The sequence below is a fragment of the Sturnira hondurensis genome, unplaced genomic scaffold (assembly GCF_014824575.4).
Source record: "Sturnira hondurensis isolate 20B ecotype Veracruz unplaced genomic scaffold, ASM1482457v3 Scaffold0019538, whole genome shotgun sequence".
NCBI lineage: Eukaryota > Metazoa > Chordata > Mammalia > Chiroptera > Phyllostomidae > Sturnira > Sturnira hondurensis.
Window position 1 is genome coordinate 269,039 of NW_028092169.1, and position 23,266 is coordinate 292,304.

Consider the following 23,266-nt stretch of genomic DNA (forward strand, 5'->3'; position numbering starts at 1 on the left):
GTAGCAGCAATCAAAGAGGTCAGGTAAATGATGAAGTAAATGAGTGCAAATTACAGTGTACTCAGGTCAGAATTTACGGACCCATTTGCCTTTGGCTTATAAATTTATCTTTGGAAGCAATAGCCTGTTTGTAAATAGTATGAGACAAATTGTTCTAATTCCCTCCCCTTATCACTTACATTTGATTGAGCCAAGATGAAGAACACGAAATACCTCTTTGTATGGGCATAAAGGCATACCCACACCACAGTGTTGTCTATAATATAATGACAAAAAATGAAACTAACCTAAGAGTCCTTCACTAGGGAACTGGGTAAATAAATTATGGTCGATTCATCAAGCAAAATGCTATACAGCCATTACAATGGAGATAAGTTTATTCTCATGAAAGTATAAATATATGTAAATGAATCATGAAAACCAAATTCAGTTTAGTTGATACCTTTAACCTGGAAGAAGAAGCATGCAATTAGGGAGGGATACATAAGCAAACTTCAACTAATTTCATAGTGATTTATTTTTTAACTTTTGTGGCAAATACACAAGTATTCTTAACATTAATTTTCCATCTTTCTGTGCATCTGAATTATTTACTGTTTTTTTAAATTCCTTGAGCAATTGACAAGGAAATTCTGGCTGAAATAAAGCCATTGAGAATATATTTCATTATGAGGCTTAGACATTGTTCTCTGTGTCAGATTAGGATACTGTGACATGTAATGACTATAAGTGTCAATGGATGAGATTTTGATCTTAGAAGGCCTTGATTATTAAGGGGAAATTTATTGGTGTGGACACCAAAGGAGAATAAGTGGCAAAAAACAAAAAGGATTATAAAGCATATATCCTGGTTGATTTAGCTGGCAATTAGACCCAATGATATTTGTTTATTTACGTATTTTTTAATTTAATCTTTATTGTATTTTTCCATTACCATTCAGTCCCCTTATACACTCCTCCCCAACAGCAATCACCATATTGCTGTCCATATTCACGAGTCCTTTTTCCTTTTCACTCAATCCCTCCACCCCCTAACCTCCCCGCCTTCCTAAAATGTATGTTGAATACAACCTCTTCCCTCCACCTCCATGTCTCCCTGCCTAGTCCATGCCACAACCATCTCTCCCCCAAACTAATTAGAACAGTTGCCTAACCAGACTCCTTGTTTTCACCCTAGCCCACCTTAGCCAGTTCTCCATACAGTAGCTAAAACAATGCTTTAAAGTTTTAATTCAGATCTTATCACATCCTGCCTCAAAATCCTCCAATAGTTTCCTAGCACACAGAACAAATCCAAACTTTTAACCATGACCTACAGGGCTCTACAAGACCTGGCTTCTGACTATTCTCCTAACCTCTACCAAACTCTCTTTTGCCCATTTGGCTCCAGGCATATTGGCTTTTTATTTTCTGTTCTTTATGTTCCTGTCTCAGTGAACCATTTCAGTGACTCAGTGAGGGCCTCAGTGAGGATCCGGTTGCTATAAACACAATGTGAAGTTTCCATGGTGATAGCTCTGAGCATTCCAGCCCTCTGGAATTATTTAAGCAGGTCTAAGCAAGTCTCAAAAAAAAAAGATGCAATTCCACTGGCCAAAGTCTGGAGAAAAGCAACTAAATAAACAATCAAAAAAGCAGAAGTGAAGGCCAAGAAACCCCATAAAAGGACACTTGAAAATATGTCATAATGTCCCTGGCTAGTGTGGTTCAGTGGATTGAGTGCTGGCCTGCAAACCCAAAGGTCGCCAGTTTGATTTCCAGTCAGGGCACACACCTGAGTTGCAGTTCAGATCCCCAGTAGTGGGGCACGTAAGAGTCAACCAGTCAATGTATCTCTCCCTCTCTTTCTCCTTCCCTTCCACTCTCTCTAAAAATAAATAAATAAAATATTAAATGAAAAAATAGAATATGGCATATGTTTATAATTTGTACCATGCTATCTCACCTCTGGTCAAATGTTACTTTAAAATTTTTGTCTAGGATTTTCACTCCTCGGGTCCTAGCTCCCAAATGAATTGGAAGTCGTGGAGTCATTGAAACCATGCCTCCTTTATATTCTCCAGATATCCACTATAGAGCTATAAATATTTAGAACATGTTCTAAGGACCACCTGGATAGAGATGAAATTTAATGGAATTAAATTCAAACTTCAAAATGGCAAAGATGAGGGAAACTTGATGTGGTAGAAAGAACTAACAGTTTTGGTTTAGCCTCAACCTAAACCAGGATGGACACTATTCACTCTACTACATTCTTTACACCTCCAGTAGTGTGCTTTAAAACTGTTGAAAGGATGGACTAAAGACTAAATATGTTCATGTAAACTCAGGCAGCACTGATAGAAAATAATGCTCCAGTGACAAAAAAGCAGTTTTCATTTTCATTCTGTCTTTATCATATATCTGGAGTGCTGTGTTTATTTCTAGAAACTCCAATATAAGAAACATTGCTAACTAGAATGTGCCTATGGAAGAGACCAAAATTGTGAGCATTCTGGAAATAGTATTAGATGTAGATAGACAAAGCCTGATGAAGAGATGAGGAAGGGGAATAGTAACAGCCTTGCAATATTTGAAGGGACATTATATAGAAGAAGGAACAGAATTGCTTTGGGTAGCTCTAGCAGATAATAATAAAGGGTGAGCATTATAGAGAATCAAATTTCAGCTCAGAATAAGGAAGTGTTTTCTTACAAAAATTATTGCCCCATGCTGTAGTAGGCTAATTATAATGGTTATCTACTCCCTCCAGTGGCCTTTTTGTTTTCCCCTCAGGCAGCTCAAGGATAATCACATAGGAGAATATTGTCAGGGAGATTTCTGCATTAAGACAAAGATTGAACTAAGAAAGTGTTTTTCAAACTAGATTGCAACCCATTAGTGGAGCCAGGAAATCAATTTAGTGGGTCCTGATCAGCATTTTTAAGTAAATTAGAATAGATCATCATCACCATGCCATTACATGAAGTGTTAAAGAGACTCATTTAAGAAAAAAATCAAAACTATGAACATTAAAGTAGAAACTAAGTCACAACTCTCAACAACTGTATCTATAAACACACACTCAGCAAACAACCAGAACAGGAACAGAATCATAGGTATGGAGATCATCTGGAGGGTTATCAGCTGGGAGGGAAAAGGGGGAGAATGAGGGAAAGGTGCAGGAATTAGGAAGCGTAATTGGTAGGTACAAAATAGACAGGAGGAGGTTAAGAATAGTATAGGAAATGGAGAAACCAAAGAACTTATAAGCACGACCCGTAGTCATGAATTGACTGAGGAGAATGGTGGAGGGAGGGGCAAAGGGGGAAAAATGGGACAACTGTAATAGTATAATCAATAAAAGATATTTTTGAAAAGAATAGACTAAAATATATCAGAGAACATCACACAAAGCAGAGTGTGGTTTTGAGAAATCTATTCTGGGAGCATGTTTACATTTGTGTGAATATGCCTATTGGATTGCAGTGTAACATGCTTTCCTTATTGGGTATTGCAATAAAAAATCTTTGCAAACCAGTGCACTGAAGCCTCTTCCAGTTTTAATATGTGGTAGCTCCTAAGAAGTTTTATCTGTGTTGCAGAGGTCCAAAATTGCTGTCTATGAGAAAATGTGGTCTTACATGAAATCGGCAGAGCCATCTGTGTTTACCAAAACAACAGCAGACGGCGTGGCCCGGGTGCGGAAGTCGAAGGGGAAGTTCGCCTTCCTGCTGGAGTCAACCATGAATGAGTACATTGAGCAAAGAAAACCGTGTGATACCATGAAAGTTGGTGGAAATCTGGATTCCAAAGGCTATGGTGTGGCAACCCCTAAAGGCTCAGCATTAAGGTGGGTGGAATAATATAACAATATCCGTGTTGTTATAGTATTCCACCTACCCTGATGCATTTTGTTGTCATTTTCTTTCTTGTGGATTTTGAGGTAACTTTTAAAAGTTTAAAATCTACAATATTCCATGGAGTTAAATAAGACGGTAAATTATGGTTTCATCTATTTAATGCATCCATTTTTTAAATGTTCTCTCTCTGTGTTGTCCTCTCTGACTGTTGCTGTTTTAATTTTACAGTTCAACGGCTTTTTCAATTTAAATGGTAAAAGCCAAGTTATGGTGCCATATGTGACGAATGTTAATTGCATGGATGTGGTGTTCTTGTTACTTTTTTTCTCAAAGACAATTTCCCCATCCCGCACACTTCAGTTTTGAGCAAATGTTATCCTCCATGCCACCTTCCAATATTTAACCCTGTATTTGCTGTACAGACATTTTTATAGCTCCACGTTCTGTGAAATTTAGCCAATTTGTCCTCTTGTGCTCCTTTTTATACGTTAACGATTTCCTAAGCATTTGTGCATTTTCTTACAAGTTATGTTTTATCGTTTCAAGAAATGCTGTTAACCTGGCAGTATTAAAACTGAATGAGCAAGGCCTCTTGGACAAATTGAAAAACAAATGGTGGTACGACAAAGGAGAGTGCGGCAGCGGGGGCGGTGACTCCAAGGTCAGCCTCAATGTCACCACAACCGGGTACCCTTAGTGACGAGTAATCGGCAAGACTGTTATCTTACTATTGAGGAGAGAGCACAAGACTCACACATAAAGTGGAATGACCAGGTTATTCCCCTGCCTGGCAGCTTTGGGAACCTGAAGGACTTCAGGGCACTGCCCACATTTTTGATCTAACTTGGGTCCCTTCTTAAACTCCCAGACAGAGGCTCCCTATCTATACCCCTGCGCTTCCCTCATACACCGGACTGCTTGCCTTATTAAGGCCACGGTGTAGATTTTACTGCCCTAGCCTTTCAAGAGCCCAAGGCTTTCCTTAAGAATATCCCCAATTACCTTAGCTGAGCAGTGTGAGAAATCAAATCCATCTATTAGGAAGTCAGGTTATAGTCTTTTTTTCTCCCTCTAAGGCATGATGTTGCTCACAGAGTTTGGTTGGTTGATTAGAGTTGGTTTCTTCAATTAAGTGTTTGATCGATGAGATATTGTTCTCCATATGTGATGGCCTATTTAAGCTGGCCCCATTTAACTTGAAAGCCAAAGTACAAGCTCGGTTTCAAGTTAAATGGGGTCTTCCTTCAATAGGCCACTTCATATATAGACTTTGCAAATACATTTTGTATATTTAAACAATTGCGTCGCCTAACTGTGATACTGTGTGTATGAATTCCTGATTTGGCTTCCTTAGCCATGTTCTTGGTCCAGGTAGGTCAAATTGTTATCCAGGTGGCCGTCATGAGAAAACCCATCTTACTTGGCATACCTTTGGCTCCTTAATGATCTTTGGGGATAGTAAGAATGAATAGCCTTCCTCCAAGCAACAAGAAATGGAGGCAAGCTCAGATGCCATGATATCAAATGATAGAAGAATACATTGGGTAAGTACAGGAGAGGACCTGAAAACAGAATCCTCCATGGCCCAAAGGGCATTCGAATTATATTGAAGCATGTAATATCGGCTCTTGTACAACCCGGAATCCATGGGCATCTTAATGTGAAGAAGAGTGTTTCCCAACCACAGGCCAACAGACAGGCAAGCCAAAACTTTTCTCCTTCAGAGACAATGATTACGCCTCTGCACCTCTCTTTCCCTCTCCATTCCTCAGGATCCTGACAGAAAAGTTAGTTTACCAGTCTGCAGTATAATATGGGTTTAGAAACACCAATACAGAGCACTTTCAAAGAAATAAATTTAAGAATAACTTTCTTCAGCACATCATCGTATTAGGCATTGGTGAGATATTCTATTATAAACCTTGATTAACCAGAACTCATATAACCAGTACCCCAATTAGTTGAATTTAGAACTCTCTCAGTACTCCACATTCATGAGAAAGCAATAGTACTAGAAGAGAAGACTACAAGGAATTGATTTTTTTAATCACTTGCCAAGAGACCTGTGGATAGGTTACATTCAGCTCTGTCTCCTATATCTTCTCTTCATCTGGATTACCCCTCAAACATGAGGCTGCTTCCTTCAGGAAAGAAAGTGGATACAAGCATTTTGAGGAAAAAGAATATTATTAGCCAAGAATGAAACAAAATGAGTATTCTTATTGAAAAATCCATTCATCCCTTACGGATTCCAATTAATCAAGGTTTTACTATGTGTCAAAAAGCAGTAACTTTCTTTCTCATCTATGTAAGCTAATGACATTGACAGTTTAGCCAAGCTTTTGACCCATTTGAGTTTTGGAATGGCTAACCTGATGCCTAGAGCATAAAGCACCTTCTTCCTGGTCTTTTCTTGTGTAAATAGCAGGCCATGGAGAACCCAACTGTATCACTGAAGTGAGAGTTGTGGAATGGCAATTGAGTTGGATTGCACACATTGCTCCGAAGAATCCATCATTCTTACTCAGCATGGTTAAAAAGGAGCTGTGGACTGTATCAAGATGACTCTAAAACACCCACATGATGCCAAGTGCCCAGAAGTTTTCAAATAACCAAATGTTTGATGTTATATTAAAAAAAAATCTACACACATTTGGCTGAATTGTCACATTTTACCCAGATGTTTTGGTATCATGAAGACCCATAAAACTTTAGGCCAGCTACTTACTAATTAAAACCAGCAAGCAACCTTTTTTCCTCAGTTGATACTGCTGCAAAGTTATCAAGTAACTTAATCACCAACCCATGATTTCCAGATAATATGATTTTCGATATGCAAATAGAAAAATATTTCAGTAGATCTTAAGTGTTTTCAACTTCTTTAATCATAGTGCTACCTGCCAGGTACCCTTGAGATCACTTTTTTCAATCATTTCAGCAGCCAACATTTTGAAATAAGTCAACCATTTTGTCAACTATGAATAATAGTATAATCAGTGCTGCGTATTCAATGATTGCTTATTCAATTTCTGGATTGCCAAGGAGCTTGCCTTTATCTTCTTACCTCTTGCTACCTGCTGTTTTCTGAGAATGAGTGAGAGAAGGGGCAAGAGATGAACTTGATTCTGTTTTACTACTATTTAGTGGTGATGCCAAAAACAAATCGATGAAGAAGAAGATAGAAAAAGCAATGAAATCTCATTAATTTGGAGCCCTCTAATTTATAATCTGTGATAAACTGGACAGGGACCATTCTACAAGCTAACTTTATATTACCAGGGATGCAGCCAAGAAAGATTTGTTAAGCAAATGGAGAGTTTAGACTAGATTGTCTGTTGGATTTTTCCTTAAGAGAACAAACCTTCTACAAATGTTGGAAGCATTTCTTAGATATAATCATATTATAAATGTATCGCTAAAGTAGTGCTCACAAAAAACCTCCAGTAAGGCAATGTTTTATAGTGAGTTTGAATTACAAAATAGACTGAAAGTAATAAAACTCATTCTTGAAACGGATTTTGTAATCCAGGACTTTTTTATTCAGACAATCCCTCCCCTCCATTAGTCTAAATCAGTGAGGTTTAACTGTATCAGTTAAATGGCTGGAGAATTACACTTCTTTATTGTATCCTATCGCCAATTAACCTGACAATTGGCAAATATACCATTATCTCATAGAAACAGTGAAACTCAGAGATGGTAGTGACTTTGAGAAGGTCACACAGCTAATGCTGCCACAAATCTCTGTGGACTTTCAGAGTCATCTCTTGTGATAATATTACAGATTGCAGTTTATCACATTTAACCACCCAATGAGCAATGTGAATCTGACTGCATGTGATCTATTTGCATAAAAATTAGGTTCATTCTCAGCTACCTTGGTTATAAGGCAAATGGCATATTTAAGCCATTCTACTGATCAGTACTGATTACTAAAAATGACAGTAATCACAAAGACTGACATTTATAAGTGCTTCTACATTTTAAAATACACTTCCACGCCTAGTATCTCTGAAGCCAGGAGAGGGGAAAAACCCTATACTACTTATCCCTTTGTCTGTCTCCTGCAACCTTTAAATAATGATAAATATGTAATTATGTTAAATTGTTGATTCCCCCCCCTAGCATGAGATATTACATATTCTAAGCTTATTTTCAAAAAGTTACTATTCTATGGAAGGAACCAGCAACTTTTCAAGCTGTTTTAAATATGCATATGCTTAAACTAATGAAATAGATATTTCTTTTCCTTTCTGAACACAAGGAATTAATACAAGGTCAGTCACTGAATTAGATCCTGAACCAGACCTACAGGCTAGACCTAAAATACTTCTTGTTTATACTAATTTTCCAAACCTGAGCTAATAGTGCCCAAACAAATCAGACTTGATCTTTCCTTGATGGACTCTAAGTGCACAGGCAAGTATCATGGAAATTAGAGCTGTGGTTTGGGAGTTTTTAATCTGCAAATCACCATTTCGTGTTAGTGCTTTATTACAACGTGTGCGCAAATATGGTGATTAAGAGCCAATAGATTGTTTCTGTGATAAACCCAGATCACCAGGGGGTTGTGACACAACCAATGAAAGTCTGTCACTATAAATCACAGCAGAATAGGGATTTAGCTGCTGAATTACCACAAAAACATGTCAGCCTCCCTCTATAGCTGCCTGTCACCTCAAATGCACAAATTCTCCAGAAACACCATCATGCTTCATTCCCTTAATCTTATGTAAAGGGCTTGGGTTTAGCTTTCCTGTGTAGCCCTACCTTACTAGAGGGGGTCTGGTCAGTGAAACAAGCTATTTGTGACTGAGGTGACAAAGCATTATAAACCCTACTCCACCTCACCCTAGAATTTCCCTGGCTTTAGTTCTATTCAGAGTTTTAGACTGACTTCTAGTGTCCATATTTTCTAAGCTGAAAATCAGCACACTTTGTGTGCTTTGGGAGACTGGAACAAACTGTTTAAGTGGGACCATTCTGATCCCTTTGTCACAGTGATAGTTGTACCAAAGGTGCCTTAACTTGTAAGGCATATAGAGACATAAGTGATGAGGATGGAATATGCAATTAAATTTTTATTAGTTAAATAAATGGTTGGATGATCTTTATGATTTCCAGAATATTGATAGATAAATACAATTTTATTATCTTCAAAAATATATATATGGACTAGGTTATACTGGTCAATGTAACGCTAGTAAAGAACTTAGGGAACTTGTTTCAATAAATTCAAAATATGACTTGCAATTGAAACTGTCAATATTTGTGTTTCCTTTCTCATGGGTGTTTTTAAAGTACCTAAAAATAGTTTGTTCTCTTAAGAAATTCAAACGTGATTGTACTTCCTATCACTAGCAATGTTTTTTTATCCCATACATTTGCTTAGCAAGTCTTCTATTAAAAAATAATTTTAAAAAGTATATACTTCAGGATGGCCAATTTCCAAATGCCCTCAGCTTCCTATTCACATGTATATAAGTAAACAAAGTGATACTGTGTTTCCCATATGTATAAACGAGATCCTCAGTTTTGTGTGTATTTCTCCTCTTCCATGAATGCCTACAATTCTCCTCTCCTATTGCCACCATCTATTAACCACTTCTCTTCTACACCCAGAAGCCTTTGACATTCTCAGCCCTTGAATAATGAATGTAAATCTGCATTTGCCTTTTACCTGCAACAAGATGGACCTTTTTTTGGCAGGACCCATCCCTAAAGGTAGACATTTTGGATGCCTAGGGTTAAGATGGATCCCAATGACTCTTTATTGACACTGTTATATGTGTAAGCAAGAATCATTACAGATCGATGACATTTCCTGGGTCTTAGAAGAAGTTCCTGTGAATCACCGAGACTGGTTTGGGATTGAAGAGTAGGGTGAGTATATTATGCTCTTCATTGGTTTGCATGTCTCTGTACTGGTGCTGCCTCCTGGAAGTATGAAGAACCTGACAATTTTCTTTTCTGATAATGACTAAATTTGCTCCTTGAACTTACTCAGGTATTTCTCCCAAGAGCAAACCCTCATTTTCTCTCAAGTGGCTACTTCAAGCAAGGGACCTCTTTGCCTTAAGAACTGAATGAGTCCAGTGACTGCCAAAGCCATTCATTTTGCCAGATGGTGTTAAAGAATAAATTCTGCCACCGAAATAAATTGTAATCTAAAAAGAAAATGTTTTTTAAATTAACCTATTCTAGTGATGTGTTAATTTTTAAATTGACTGTGTAGTCTTAATGTGGTTTCTATTATTAAGGCATAATTATTTGCCTTTGGTGTGATCCTGATAACTTGAATGTGTTTCTTATTGATAAATAATGACCAAGTGTCCAACACCAGAGCTACAGAAAGAGCAGCAAGAGTAAAAGGCCAGAAGGTAAGCATACTGTTGTATAATTACCAAGAGGAAAGACACTGTTGTTAATAGCAGTGAAATGATGTATGTCTATGCCCTTTCTGTCCCTCCAAGACCAAATCAATTGGTTTCCTTTCATTTGAAAGGGAGGTTATAGAACCATACTCTCTGAAAGGTACTTTCCACAGTCCATGGAAAAGTAACATAAAAGATTGATACTGTTACATTGCCTTTAATAAGGGTGGGAACTGAGGTTGGTGGAGCAGGGTGGGGGGCATATTTCTTTTATGGAGAACAATTAAAATTCTTTCTCTTTTGACTTTCTAGAGAGCGGTATAGCATTCGGCCCTTGGCACATGAGGCAAATCCCTATTGATCAGAAGTAGCAAGAGTGTGGCCCAAGTTTAGATACATCTTAAAGCTTAATTTTATCTGCCTTTGAAGCAGAAATTTCTTAAAATATAGACATAAGGCAATAGTACACTTTATATATTTTTTTTAAATGGAGAGAGATCAAATTAGAGGGAGAGACTGACTGCTGGTATGTCCCTGTCTAGCATCACTGCTAGAAATGCAGATAAGTGAATGCTCAAATGCTTGCTAGAGGAGGGTAGTATGTGTCCTGGCATGGCAACCAGCTTTCGGATCTGATATATAGGCCCCATTTGATGCAACGAATTGGGATGTAAACTAAACTGATTATTGTTCTATGGGTTATAGTCAAGAGAAGTCTACTGGGAAAAAAGAGGATGCTAGTGTCCATCAAATTAAATTCTCAATGAATATTTTGCCTAGAGTCAGGGGAATGAGCTAGATGTCTTCAGAAATACTTGTGATGTCAGTTTCTGACATAGATCAGTTTTTGTCTGTATTCTTAGTCTATGCCTCTCTTTCTCAGTGCCATTGGGTTATCTAAAGAAAACACACTTGTACATAAGAAAACACAAACAAATTTGATAGCTGTAATTTTTAATGGATTTTAAAACCACATTTTTCAAGTGAATCATAGCAATTACATGCTAGGGAAAGGATCTGTAGCCACATTTTAACCAAAATTGGCTTCTCCAGGGGCTTAGCATATTCCCTGAGGTCCATCTCTCTGTGGGTGACAAAATGAGTAAGAAGTCTTCTCAGACTAAATGGCTTATGTGAGATAGTCCACAACTAATAATGGTTTTGGATTCCTGATCAAGAGGGAGAGGTTGGACAAAGGCCCAGTTTGGCAGAAATCCATCAGTGAAATTTACAACTTGTAGAATCAAAGGGTCCATCACTTTAAATTTGAAAGCTTATAATTTGGAAATGCACTGGCTTTACCCACGTATCTACAAGTGACTTCTGGGGTTGCTTTTCTCTAGCATAGATGCTCATCAATAGGTTCCAATCGCTAGCATTCTCAGGCCCTTGGTATAATGATTCAGAGCTTTCAAGTCTTAATGTTACATGCATGCATTATTAAATTTGCTCTTTGCACTTATATTAAATTATGATCTCATTAGCAAGGAGTTAAATAGGTTTGAGCTACATTTGTGAACTACAAAGATATAAATACTGTTTCAGAGGGAGCTTCAGCAGCTAAGCAGTTCATAACTCTGCAAATCATTGTAGCTGCCCTTGTAAAATGAGGGTCGCATGAGTACCCAGAGTCCAATAATGCTAACAGTCATATGTGTCTGTTCCCCAGTTCTGGAGAAAGCTCAGGCTTTCTCCAAGGGTAGAGGGATTGAAATAACTTAAACCCTCATTCTCATAGAATCTTTTATCCAGAAACCCCTGTGAAAAGAAATGGGTAGAGATTTTCTTTAAAAAGGCTCCAGATGCTAGTATAGTCCAGGGCCTATTTTGAACTGTCACAAGCTACAACAGCTATCATATGGAGATTTAAATTCTTTTACTACACATATCCCAAGGCAAGCTACAGAAAAGAATATAAAAGACCTTAGTGTAAATTTTTTTTACCCAACAAAGACTCTTCTCTGTTTGGTCATCAATTGGCTTCAACTTAATTCCCGACCTACCTGGGCAGAGTTGTGTACAACTGCCTATCTGTACAGTAGGTCCTCGAATAATGACATGCTGTAGGAACTTAACTCTTGTTTGTATCAGTTAGCCTTTGGTAGTATTCATTTATTTATACATCATTTTGCTTAAAGTCACAGAACCTATCAACGATATTTTAACTGAGGAGTTACTGTACATGCCTGTGATTTCCTGAGTGATTCTAGGAGCTATCCAGAAAAGGCTAGAAAAGCAAGTAAGCTATTGGGAAAGGTGACTTGTCACCATTAAAACCTAAAATATCTTTATTTAAAAAGCCATAGAGAGACAAGATAGTTGTCCTCCCTCTACTGGCCTAAAGATAATTCTAATAAGTTGGTTTTTTAAAAAATTACTACTTACCAAGAAACAAATATTAGTAATTTGGAATGAGGTTTGGATGAGTCATAGGGTGGGGGCAGGGCTTCCAGCTTAGGTTGTGATAAGGTTCCATTTTCATTATCCAGATATTGTGCTGTTAGAGCAGGTTTCTAATTAATTATGCAAATATATGATTCTTGCTCATATACTTCTTTTACTTCTTTCTGGCCTCCTTGTCTTTCTCTATAACCTACATATTTACACATATATGTATCCTTCCTAAGGGCTTTATTGAAGATCTTCTGGCATCATCAATTAAACAGACATTTGTTCTTTAGGTGTCCCTGCACAGAAAGGAAAAGTGAAGCCATTTAGAGCATAATATATCCCATAGTCTCTTGGGTTCCTATATTTTTCTGGCCTAGAGCCATATCCATAGTACAAATTCTTATCTCAGCACTTCCAGGATCACCATTTATGAAAATCAACTTGGTTGTTACCGTAATTCACAAGGCTATTTTTCTTCTTTTCCACTATGAAGAAACTCAGTACCCTGACACCACTCTCTCCACATTTCTTTGTTCACAAGAAAGAATCCAATATGGCTCCAACTACCTATTTTAAGTATATCTTAAAATTAAAACTGAAAAATAAATTGGACAGTTCTTTTGAAATACATATATCAAAAATTATAGTTACTTTTAAAAATAAATATTTTGTACTTTCACAGGAAAAAATGTTGTTCTTATTATACATAATGCTGACTGGCTATCACTAAGATAACATTAGACTGTTAAATGGCTGATTGATACAACCCAGCAGTGAGCTGGGAACCTAGATAACCACCATCTGGGGTCTGATGCCTTCAATTAGTGAGTACAATCCTTTGTAGCTGAGTTATTGTCAGGTGTGGATGAGAGAGATACGCAGAAATTTGTATCATCCAGTTATGTTTTCTTTAAAGATAGAACTCATTTTTTCAAAACATTATTACCCCCTATTTAAAAATAATAGACACCATTCCATGTCTGTTCTCCACACTCAGAAATCATCAACCTGCCACAGGTCAACACTGCCTTCCCATGGTTTTAAATGGCTATCTAAATCACGTTTACTTTTACCCTTCTCCATCTGATCAACAATCATGTACATGTTTGTGACTTAGGTTAAGTAAACCACTTTATTCTTAGGAGAACTTTACAGTCTTTTCCACCCTAAACACTTTTTAAACAGAATGGAACAAAGAGTTGAAGTTTGTAAATAGTTCTTTGTTTAATTTCCCATTTCTCAGGAACCTGTGTCTTTTAACAAGGAATGTTGCTCCAACTTAAAGGTATACAGTTCTCATGGGGGAATTTTAGGTAAAAATAACAAAAATATTTCCAGACAGACATTCCTAAGCCCCCTGAAATTATATTAGAAATCTCTCTTGTCCTATCCCTAAGCCTGCAACTCATGCCCTTGTCTTAGGAGGGTTCTCCTCAGCAAAATGTTCATAGCAAGCCCTTCAGAGGAAATAATGCCTGACTAATTTCCATGAGAGGAATCTGACCTACATTGTTTAATTCTTTCTGTTCTCTATTGAGGTGAGTGCACTAAATATTCCTGGCTTATAATTCTCTTAGGTATCAGTTAAGGGCCTGCAGTAATTGCTCTGAGACATTACCCTGGAGACATATTGTTACAACACAGTGACAGGCCCCAGCTGCAAGATATGCCCTTGCTAGGCCGATAGTTATCTGGAGTACAGTGGTTCCTAAAGAAAATTTTATTATCTATTATCCTAAATAATCTATTTTATTATCCCAAAATTATTATCTACATCCAAGCCCGAAGAACAAAAATAAGGAGAACTTCTACCCTTATGCGTGTTCCATTGGAGAATGCACAGTACGGAGTTGGATGTATATTAATTTGCCTTCTGGCCTGCCCCATAATTTTCTGTGCAGGCTTGAGCAGATCACTTAACCTGTCTGTACTTCAATTCTTTTTCTTGAAAAGTAGTGACCATAAATTTACCTTCGTAGAATAATCACTAAGCTTGACCAATAATAGTAGTTATAATAATTATGTGAAGTACTAGGCTAAACAACAAAATGCTAAGAGAGTTATCTATTCAATAAATACTTATGGAGATAACTATTATTCTAAGTGTGGATACAAATACATGAGCCATGGTCTTTGCCCTTGAAAAGTGTACAGTGCAGTGGGAGTTAAAACAGATGGGCATAAATAATTAGGCAAGGTACAAGATGAAGGAAGGGAGAGAAAATATTGGAGCAGGGAACGAAAATGGCTTCATGGAGAAAGTGATTGAAATGATTGAATGTCCACCTAATTCCACTTCCTTTGAAATACCAAATTGTGTGCATGTGTGTGTGTGTGTGTTGGAGGAAAGGTATCAATAGATTTGGTTGAGTTGAATTGGGCTTAGCAGTGCATACAGTAAGGTACAGTAAAAGAGAAAAGTACAGCAGTTTTTCTCTGCTATCTTGGGAATATATTCCACCCCACAGCAACATACTGCTCTAAGACATTTGGCCTTTAAAGTTGTTTTTTTTCTTGGCAGCTATCCTAAACTTTTTAAATGGTATTATCTGTAATTTGTCATTACAGCTTTTATGCTCCTGACTGCTGTTGCTTGAAATGTTTGTTTTTCTCCTTCATTTTTGTTTAGAAGTTCCCAAATACACATTAGTTCTCTGCCAGATTTCATAAGTCCTATGATTTTTTTCCAATGAAAGACTAAAGTTCTAGAGTATATCATTTGTCTAATTTCTCTAAAGTCTTGGAGCATTGAATGAGGTCTGGATGCTCTAAGGCATGGTTTATCAACCTCAGCACAATTAATATTTGGAGCTCAGTTCTGAGGGCCTGTCCTGTACATAGTAGGGTGTTTAGCAGCATACCGGGCCTCTAACTTCTAGATGTCTGTAGCATGCCTCCACACATTTGTGATGATGAAAAATGACCCTAGACATTGCCAAATATTCTCTGGAGGACAAAATGATCCCAAACTGATAACCATTGCTCTAAGATAACCTCCACTGTAATGTGGAGACCATTAGAGTAGAGAGCAGTTACCAGCCATTCAGTGGAAACCACTGGATATCCTAAGGCAGGGATAGGTCATTTATCAGAACTAGGATGCTAAATTGCTGACATACTAACCCTATGCATGGTGGCAGCCTAGAATAGGCCTGGCACAGGAAAAACCTTCCTTCCTCCAAAACCAGTGCTTCTCAAAATGTTTGTTCCAGAATTCTGTTATAAACTTAAAAATTATAGGGAACCCTCCACATTTTGTTTATCTATTAATATTTTGCATATCCAAAATTAAAATAGAATAATTTTAAAAGAATGTATTCATTGATTCAGTGTCAAAATAATAAGCCTAATATTTTAACATAATTAATGTACTTTTATTTTTTAAAATTATGATTTTCCAAAACAAAAATAAATTTGCAAAGACTGGCATTGTCCTGTGTTCTTGAAACTCTCTTCAATGTCTGACTTAATATAAGAGAACAGGATTGTCATTTCCACTGCTTTATTCAACCTGTTGTGATAGCACATGGCATGTAGCCTCCAGGAAACTCCACTGTATATCATTAGGGAATAGGAATGAGAAGGGCAAGGATGTCTTAATATTATTATAAAAATAGTTTTGACCCCACAGACCCTTTGGTGAAAAGGTTTCAGGGATCCTCCAGGGATTCTTGAGCCATGCTTTGAGAACTACTGCCCTAAACTAACATGTCACACTTTTATCAACCTAGATCATTTAAAGGTTGACAAACTTCTTTAAAATCCAAGAGTTCCAGGGATAGATCTTTATTTGGACCTTACGTATGAGTGCCTTTAACAGACTGCTCTGTTCCCAAGATCTAGTAAGAGGAGCTGTACTGAAGAAATTGAATGAAGTAATTTGAAGAACACACTACCTTGAGGGAAGATAGAGGCTAGTCGGGGCTTAGACAGCAGTCTGAGTACACTGGGTCCTTTGCAATAAGAAAAGAGGAAGCACATAAAGGAGAAAGGAAGCAGATTGTACTTTTTCCTGTGGTCCCGATGGAATCAGTCATCTATATGCCATCAGAAAGCATCTCCCCTGCAATCTGAGCCTAGGTGCCAGTGTCCAGCTTAAGGCATAGAGCACTGGGGGAGAGGTGATGGTGATAAAAAAAATAATAGGGAAAAGAGAGAGATAAGGGAGCCAGACAGTGGAAATTAGGGGAGAAAGTACTTCCAACACTTATGTCAAGGCCAGAGGTGGCCTGTCTGTCCTTTAAAAGTCTAAGACCTAAGTTTCACTGCCTATAATATCTTAAAGAGGCTCAAAGTTTTTAGTATCTTTTGTTTCTTTGCATTCTAAGCATCTATGGTTAGCATTTGAGAAGCCTAAGACTGTGAGCATTGACTGAAGGAACTTGTTTAAAATACAGAAGGACCTCAATTTTCTTGTGAGATACTAAATGGAGATGTTCTGGCTGCCAAGCCCTGCACTAACTGAGAACGTGTCACCTCCTTGACACTAAAAGTTTATAGTTTTTCAAATCTCAAATACTGTAAAATTGCATATTATTTTTAAATGATGATACATTTCTTAAGATATCCCAGGTTGATATGCTCCCTCTGCTCTCAACAGCAAAGTGGGGAAGAAAGGAAATAGGTTTTAGGGACTTATTCTGATAGGGGCCAGATCACTATGACTATAGGAAATCTTGTCAGTGACATATATATTGGTGCATTTAACTTATCCAAAATAAGCTAAGAAAATCTATGGCATACTCATAATTACATAAATGTGTCTGCTTTCCTCCTTGTAAATTAGTGGCATTTAAACAAATGTGCACTGGTATTGGCAATATTGTTCACATGAATCTGAAAACACAGTAGTTGATTGCCTCGTAATTAAATTATGCCACCCTCTATATATAATGCATTAATTATCTAAAGTTATTAGAGATACTTTATTTAAAATTCATTAGCTCTAGGAAGCCACCAGGGTAAAGGTCATTATTCCCATTTTATAGCTAAAGAAATTTCTACTTTAAAGTTTCTTGTACTTTGTCCAGTGGCTCCAACTGCATTCCTTATACTTTAAGGTGTGGAAGACTAGGGAGCCAAGGCCTAGCCTCCTGGGGATGTACTACCCTCTCAGTTAAGAAAGTCTTATCTTCCCAGAACAGCTTACCTAAACTGTTCCTCTAGAGTGCTACCCACAGTAGCAGAGTCGGTTTGCCATTTTAGGTCATGCCATATTAATAATCTAGCTGTAAACAATGTGGTTAATCCTCTGGTGACCTGAGTCGATCACAGACATAGGACGATCTCAGCAATATAGCCACTCAGTAACTCAAAAACAATCCACAGACCAGTTCTACCACTGTTGAAAGTATTCCTCTTATCCGAAATGCAGAGGTTCACATTATACTTTTAATACTAAAACCAGGATGTGTATAGGAATTCAGTTTATAGAGTGAAGACATCTATGAAATACAGTTCTTTCTGAGTTCATTTTCAGCTGGACAACATATTTGTGTAATAAGAGACAATCAATCAGAAGTCATGTTATTCACGCAGAATCTATTTTACTTCTGTTTGGAGTCATCTTTTTGTCTCATTTCACATATGGAGATACTTCCCAACCTGGCTTGGTCCCCTTCCCCACTCCTCCATAGAACTTGCTTTCTGTCTGGAAGTGCAACAAGACACCCAGTTAGATCAAACCTAACACGTCTCCATCACAAAGCTACTGCAAGCTGCCGCCGACGATTGTCACTTGAGGGGAGACCCTCCTCACCACACACAGCCTATGTGAGGAGTGCCTTTTTTTCTATCCTCATTATTTAACAGTGTGTGCCGATTACTCAAAGCGATATGGGCAGGCCCTGGTAAATATAGCGTTGCTGTAGTGTTAACTTTTTATAAGGTAATGCTCAGGTTGCCTGCAGTGTCTAAAATTACTCTGTGGCCAGGGCCCCCTGCTTTATCGCTTTCTATAGTTTTAAAGTAGTTTGAAGCTTGAATAACATAAAATAACATAATATAATGTTATTTATGTTATTTCCCACGTGAAGAACGCCTGTAAACCTTGCAGTATTGAAACTCAGTGAACAAGGCATCTTAGACAAGCTGAAAAACAAATGGTGGTACGATAAGGGGGAATGTGGAGCCAAGGACTCCGGGAGTAAGGTCAGTCGCTGAAGGTCTTTTTGTACTGATTAGCAATCACATTTTGAACCACTGTTTATTTTCTACCCTAAAACAGCTTTCCTTCCCAACACACACCCCCTGACACAGTGGGACCCTTTTATAACACCAGTGTTAAAGGAATAAGGCAAACACCAACCTCAAGAGGCCTGCCATGTGACATCAACCATTGACGCTATAAAGCTATTGTTATGATTATGGGACTCAATCTGGTCCACTGCATTTCCAAATCTATAAAATAAGTAGCTGTGTTATAAGGGGGTTTTACTGTATTTCACATTTCCAAAGTTCAAAAAGAAAATATAACAATGACCAAAAAGAAAAAAGAAAGAAAGATCAAGTTGTGACAGTACTTTTTCTTAACCTTTTACAGTGTCAGAGACTTTGCAGTTGTAAATACCTTTGGTTATTATTGTATTATGTCAATCCAATCTGAAAAGGGTCAAAGAAGTAAATAACAAAGACTGGTCTCTGTAAGCAGAATGATTAGCCTCCTCCCAGCTGCTGTTGTATTGAGTTCAGCATCTATTTGGATCTTGAATCTCATTAAATCTGTCACACTTCTCTTTTCCAAAGGTGTCATTTGAATCTCTGTACATAATACTTTTAAAATTTAGTCGCATGCTCCTTAAGGGTATACATTTTCAGGATGACATCACATTGATAAGCATGAAACACTCTTCCCTGCCTCCTTCCTGCTCCCCTTTGTTCCCCTAAGAAAGTTATTTTTAGTTTTGATTTTTGCCTTTCCTTTTTTTGAACTAATATTGTGGTATCAGTTAATTCATCTCATGAAATGCCACTCATTTTCCCTGTGCAGTGAACCATTTTGCTACTGGTTTTCTACACCCCACAACAGGGAATTCTGTAAAACTTAAGTACATGGAACTTGAAACTGTTCTTGCTGCTACAACTTACATGGGTTATGTCAAAGGACACTTTTCCCCATCAAATACCAAGCACATATAAAAGTCTCACAGCAGAGGGAGGGCTACCAGAAATTGGTCCATTTCCTAATAGACTATGGAACATGCTTGGAGATAGCCTCACCAGCTTTTTAATGAAATGATCTACTGTTCCATAAGTGACAAATTCTTACCACTTGTCTAGTTGTTATTCATCCTAGAACAATGATTATTTGCAAGGTTGTCGTAGACATGAAGCATACACCTAACCCCTTCCCATCCATGTGATCCAATTCCAATTGGCCTTTTTATTAAGGTTAACAAGTACAGGACTGGCTCTATGAAAACAAAATCAAGACAAGGTCATATTGTCTTTACATTTAATTCTTTAAATGATGCCAGGACTAGCTCAGCCACAGAGCATTAAGTGCCAGTAATGGCTATCATCTGCTCACTGTGTTATCATTTGAATAAGATTCTCAATTCATTGACTTAATTTCAGTATTCCATTTATTACATTCAGCAGCAAAATGGTTACATTCCTTCTAAAAAGACTACAAACTGCTATTTTATTTTGTGTTTTTCAAAGAAAGGCTCCTGGCCCTTGGTGTGTCCTACCTCAAGGTAGGGCTCAAGGCACCAACTTTTTTCTTTCCATTGTTCAGCAGTTCAGTTTTTGCCTTTTCATACAGGCAGATAACTCAGTCAGATTCACACAGTTTGACCTGAAAGTCACTGACCAGCTTCCTCAATCTTTCCCCTATTTTGAATACAAAGCAGATAAGCATACTATTTTTTAAAATTATTTGCTACATTCCCTAGAATAAAAGCTAAAAATGAGCTGAATTTTTTTTAAATCACCAGCCTCCTAGAAAACCTTTCTCATTTGTATAGAGCCAATTCAGGACCCAGTGGGTCCTCCTGACACTTTCCTTAAACTCTCAGGAAGTTGAAAGGGAGCCAATTCTTTGTGCTATGCCTTTGTGCCAGCAGCACAAAGACTTGCTGCCCTGAGGATGAACGCTTAGCAACCAGTCCCCAAAGGGAGCAATTTCTCAACCACCAGAAGGAAGGGGAGAGTTAATCCTGAAACCAACCCTTGTGGAGTAACTCTCCAGATAAGAATATCAGGAACATCTAACAGTCTCACCTAGTATCTTAAAGACTAGTTGTTGTCAAGTTTGTTACAGGGAGAACAAGGGAGAAAAAGGGGGTGTTGCGGGGCAGAGAGGGGAAAGAGTGCTTCAAGTTTCCAAATGAAAAGAATGTTACATTTATAGAGATTATGTCACAGCTCAACTCTGGCAAATGGTGTTTATTGTGTCTAGAAGACAAATAAATTGTGCTTGTGTTTACACTTTTGCTCCCATGGCCAAGCACTGTTTAATTTAGTTGTTGACACTATTTTGAAGTGCTAAAGGATTTAAGGAGTAAAAATAAAAGAATATATTGGTGAGTATCACAACTGTCAACAGAAGCACAATCTATCATCTTGCTGGCCATTGTTACACATCAGTCAGTTGCCAGAGTTGAGTCATAACACTTACATCAATATTTAGTTATTTTACAACTTAGAACTATCCTATACTGTTGTAATGTATCATAATGTACCATTGCCTTTGTTTTCCCCAAGAACTAATCGTATTGTTCATTTCTCTTAGGACAAGACCAGCGCTCTGAGCCTCAGCAATGTGGCAGGCGTTTTCTATATACTTGTTGGAGGTCTGGGGCTGGCCATGATGGTGGCTTTGATAGAATTCTGTTACAAATCACGGGCAGAGTCCAAACGCATGAAACTCACAAAGAACACCCAAAACTTTAAGCCTGCTCCTGCCACCAACACTCAAAATTATGCTACATACAGAGAAGGCTACAACGTGTATGGAACAGAGAGTGTTAAGATCTAGGGGTACGGTTAAGGTCTAGTAAACTAATCAGTCTTACATTGCTGTGTGTTAATCTTTTTTCTTTTTTTGTTTCTTAGTTTTGTTTATTGTCTCAAGCATTGTCTATTCTTTGCAACCATTTGATTCTTTGAAAACAATGGTTGTGCTTTCTTGTCAGGCAATAGTGCTTTTCTAGTGGCATAGTTGTAATTATATTGTGGCCTGTGACTCAAGAGGAAAAAATTCTCTAGAGCAGCACAGTTCAGTAGAAATATTTGTGAACCATATATATGGCCACAAGTGTAATTTTAAGTGCTCTAATAGCCACATTCAAAATCAATTTAATAATCTATTTTATTTAGCTCAATATATCCAAGATATCCTATCAACATGTTATAATTACAAAAATAAATGAGATATCTTATACTCTTTTCTTCATACTAAGTCTTAAAATCTGGGGTATATTTTGCATTCATGGCACATCTAACTCATACTAGCCACATGTCAAGTATTGAATAGTCATATGTGGCTAGTAACTAGTAACTAGCCACATATTGGACAGTGCATCCCTAGAGAAAGCAACTTTTCTGGAACCGGTGTTAAAACGAGAAATGCAAATGGGGCACTGCCACCTTGAGAAATGCAATGCTTCCATGAAGGAGCAGTAGTTCTCTTAAGCATAAGCCTGAGACGATTTTTTGATTTTTGGGTTCTTTCATTGTCCCTTAGTTGGAACTAATATTCAGGTAAGCCTCTCCCAAAGAACAATCTACTGGCTAGATTGTAACAATCTTTGCTACTGGCGGCCACAAATTCATACTTAGATGGACCTGACTGATGCCTCCCTGACACTGGCAGCTATAGCCAAACTCCAATACCACCATTGCCAATAACTCAGATGTGTTCAAAGGCAAACTTGAATTATGATAATGCATTCATTCTGGAAGTGTATAAAAGAATATAATCTTGTTACCTTCAAGTGCATCTATCATCACTAACATACCTCTCTTAAGTGGAATAGAACATTTAGCAGCTTCACAGGCCTTATTTTTTACCTCATGAGTTAATGTCAATGTGCTTGAATTTCTACAAATGCATTTTGTTTCTGTTTTGATCACCTTGTATTTCATGTTGTGAATCTAAATTAAGCTGCTTTTTAAATAACATTTAATCAAAATAAATCATTTGTCTTCACCATGGAAAGCATTATATTGTTTCATAAACTTGAAGGTTGTTATTTTCTGCTGCACACTGCAAACTTTTGCCACAATGTATTTAGTATACTGAAATAATCCACTAACAAAGTGTACAGTACATGGAATCATTTGCAATTAGCACTGTTTGTATGAAATCATTTAATGTGCTAATGTGCTTAAAATACTTTATTCTTGATTAGGTTATATAGGCCCATTACAATTTGGGGCATATTATTTGCTTTTTCATAGGGTGGTACATGATTTCAGCCTAGCTTAATTATCCCAAATTCTGAGATACTGGCATCCAAAGAAATAACCCACCTAAAATCTACATAACATTTTCCAAGTGCTCTCAACTCTATTGTATCATTTAGGGCAATGTGTCAGAAAGTATTTTCCCTTTTAAGTAACTAAGACCACACCAAGTGACTTGTTTAAGGCAACACAATTAGATAGTGGCAGTTCTGAAACTAGAACCCAACCCTTCTTTATCCTATAGCTGTA

General features: G+C 37.5%; 1 protein-coding gene across 1 annotated transcript in view; it reads left to right on the forward strand.

Moving 5' to 3' along the window:
- The window catches only part of GRIA3 (glutamate ionotropic receptor AMPA type subunit 3), a 225,184-nt gene that overhangs the window by 196,567 nt on the left and 5,351 nt on the right, over window positions 1–23,266 (forward strand). The window contains exons 11-13 of the mRNA XM_037028078.1: window positions 3,585–3,832; window positions 18,643–18,757; window positions 21,342–21,589. Coding sequence (XP_036883973.1) covers window positions 3,585–3,832; window positions 18,643–18,757; window positions 21,342–21,587 — 609 coding nt within the window. The 3' untranslated portion in view covers window positions 21,588–21,589. The remainder of the gene's footprint in view (window positions 1–3,584; window positions 3,833–18,642; window positions 18,758–21,341; window positions 21,590–23,266) is intronic.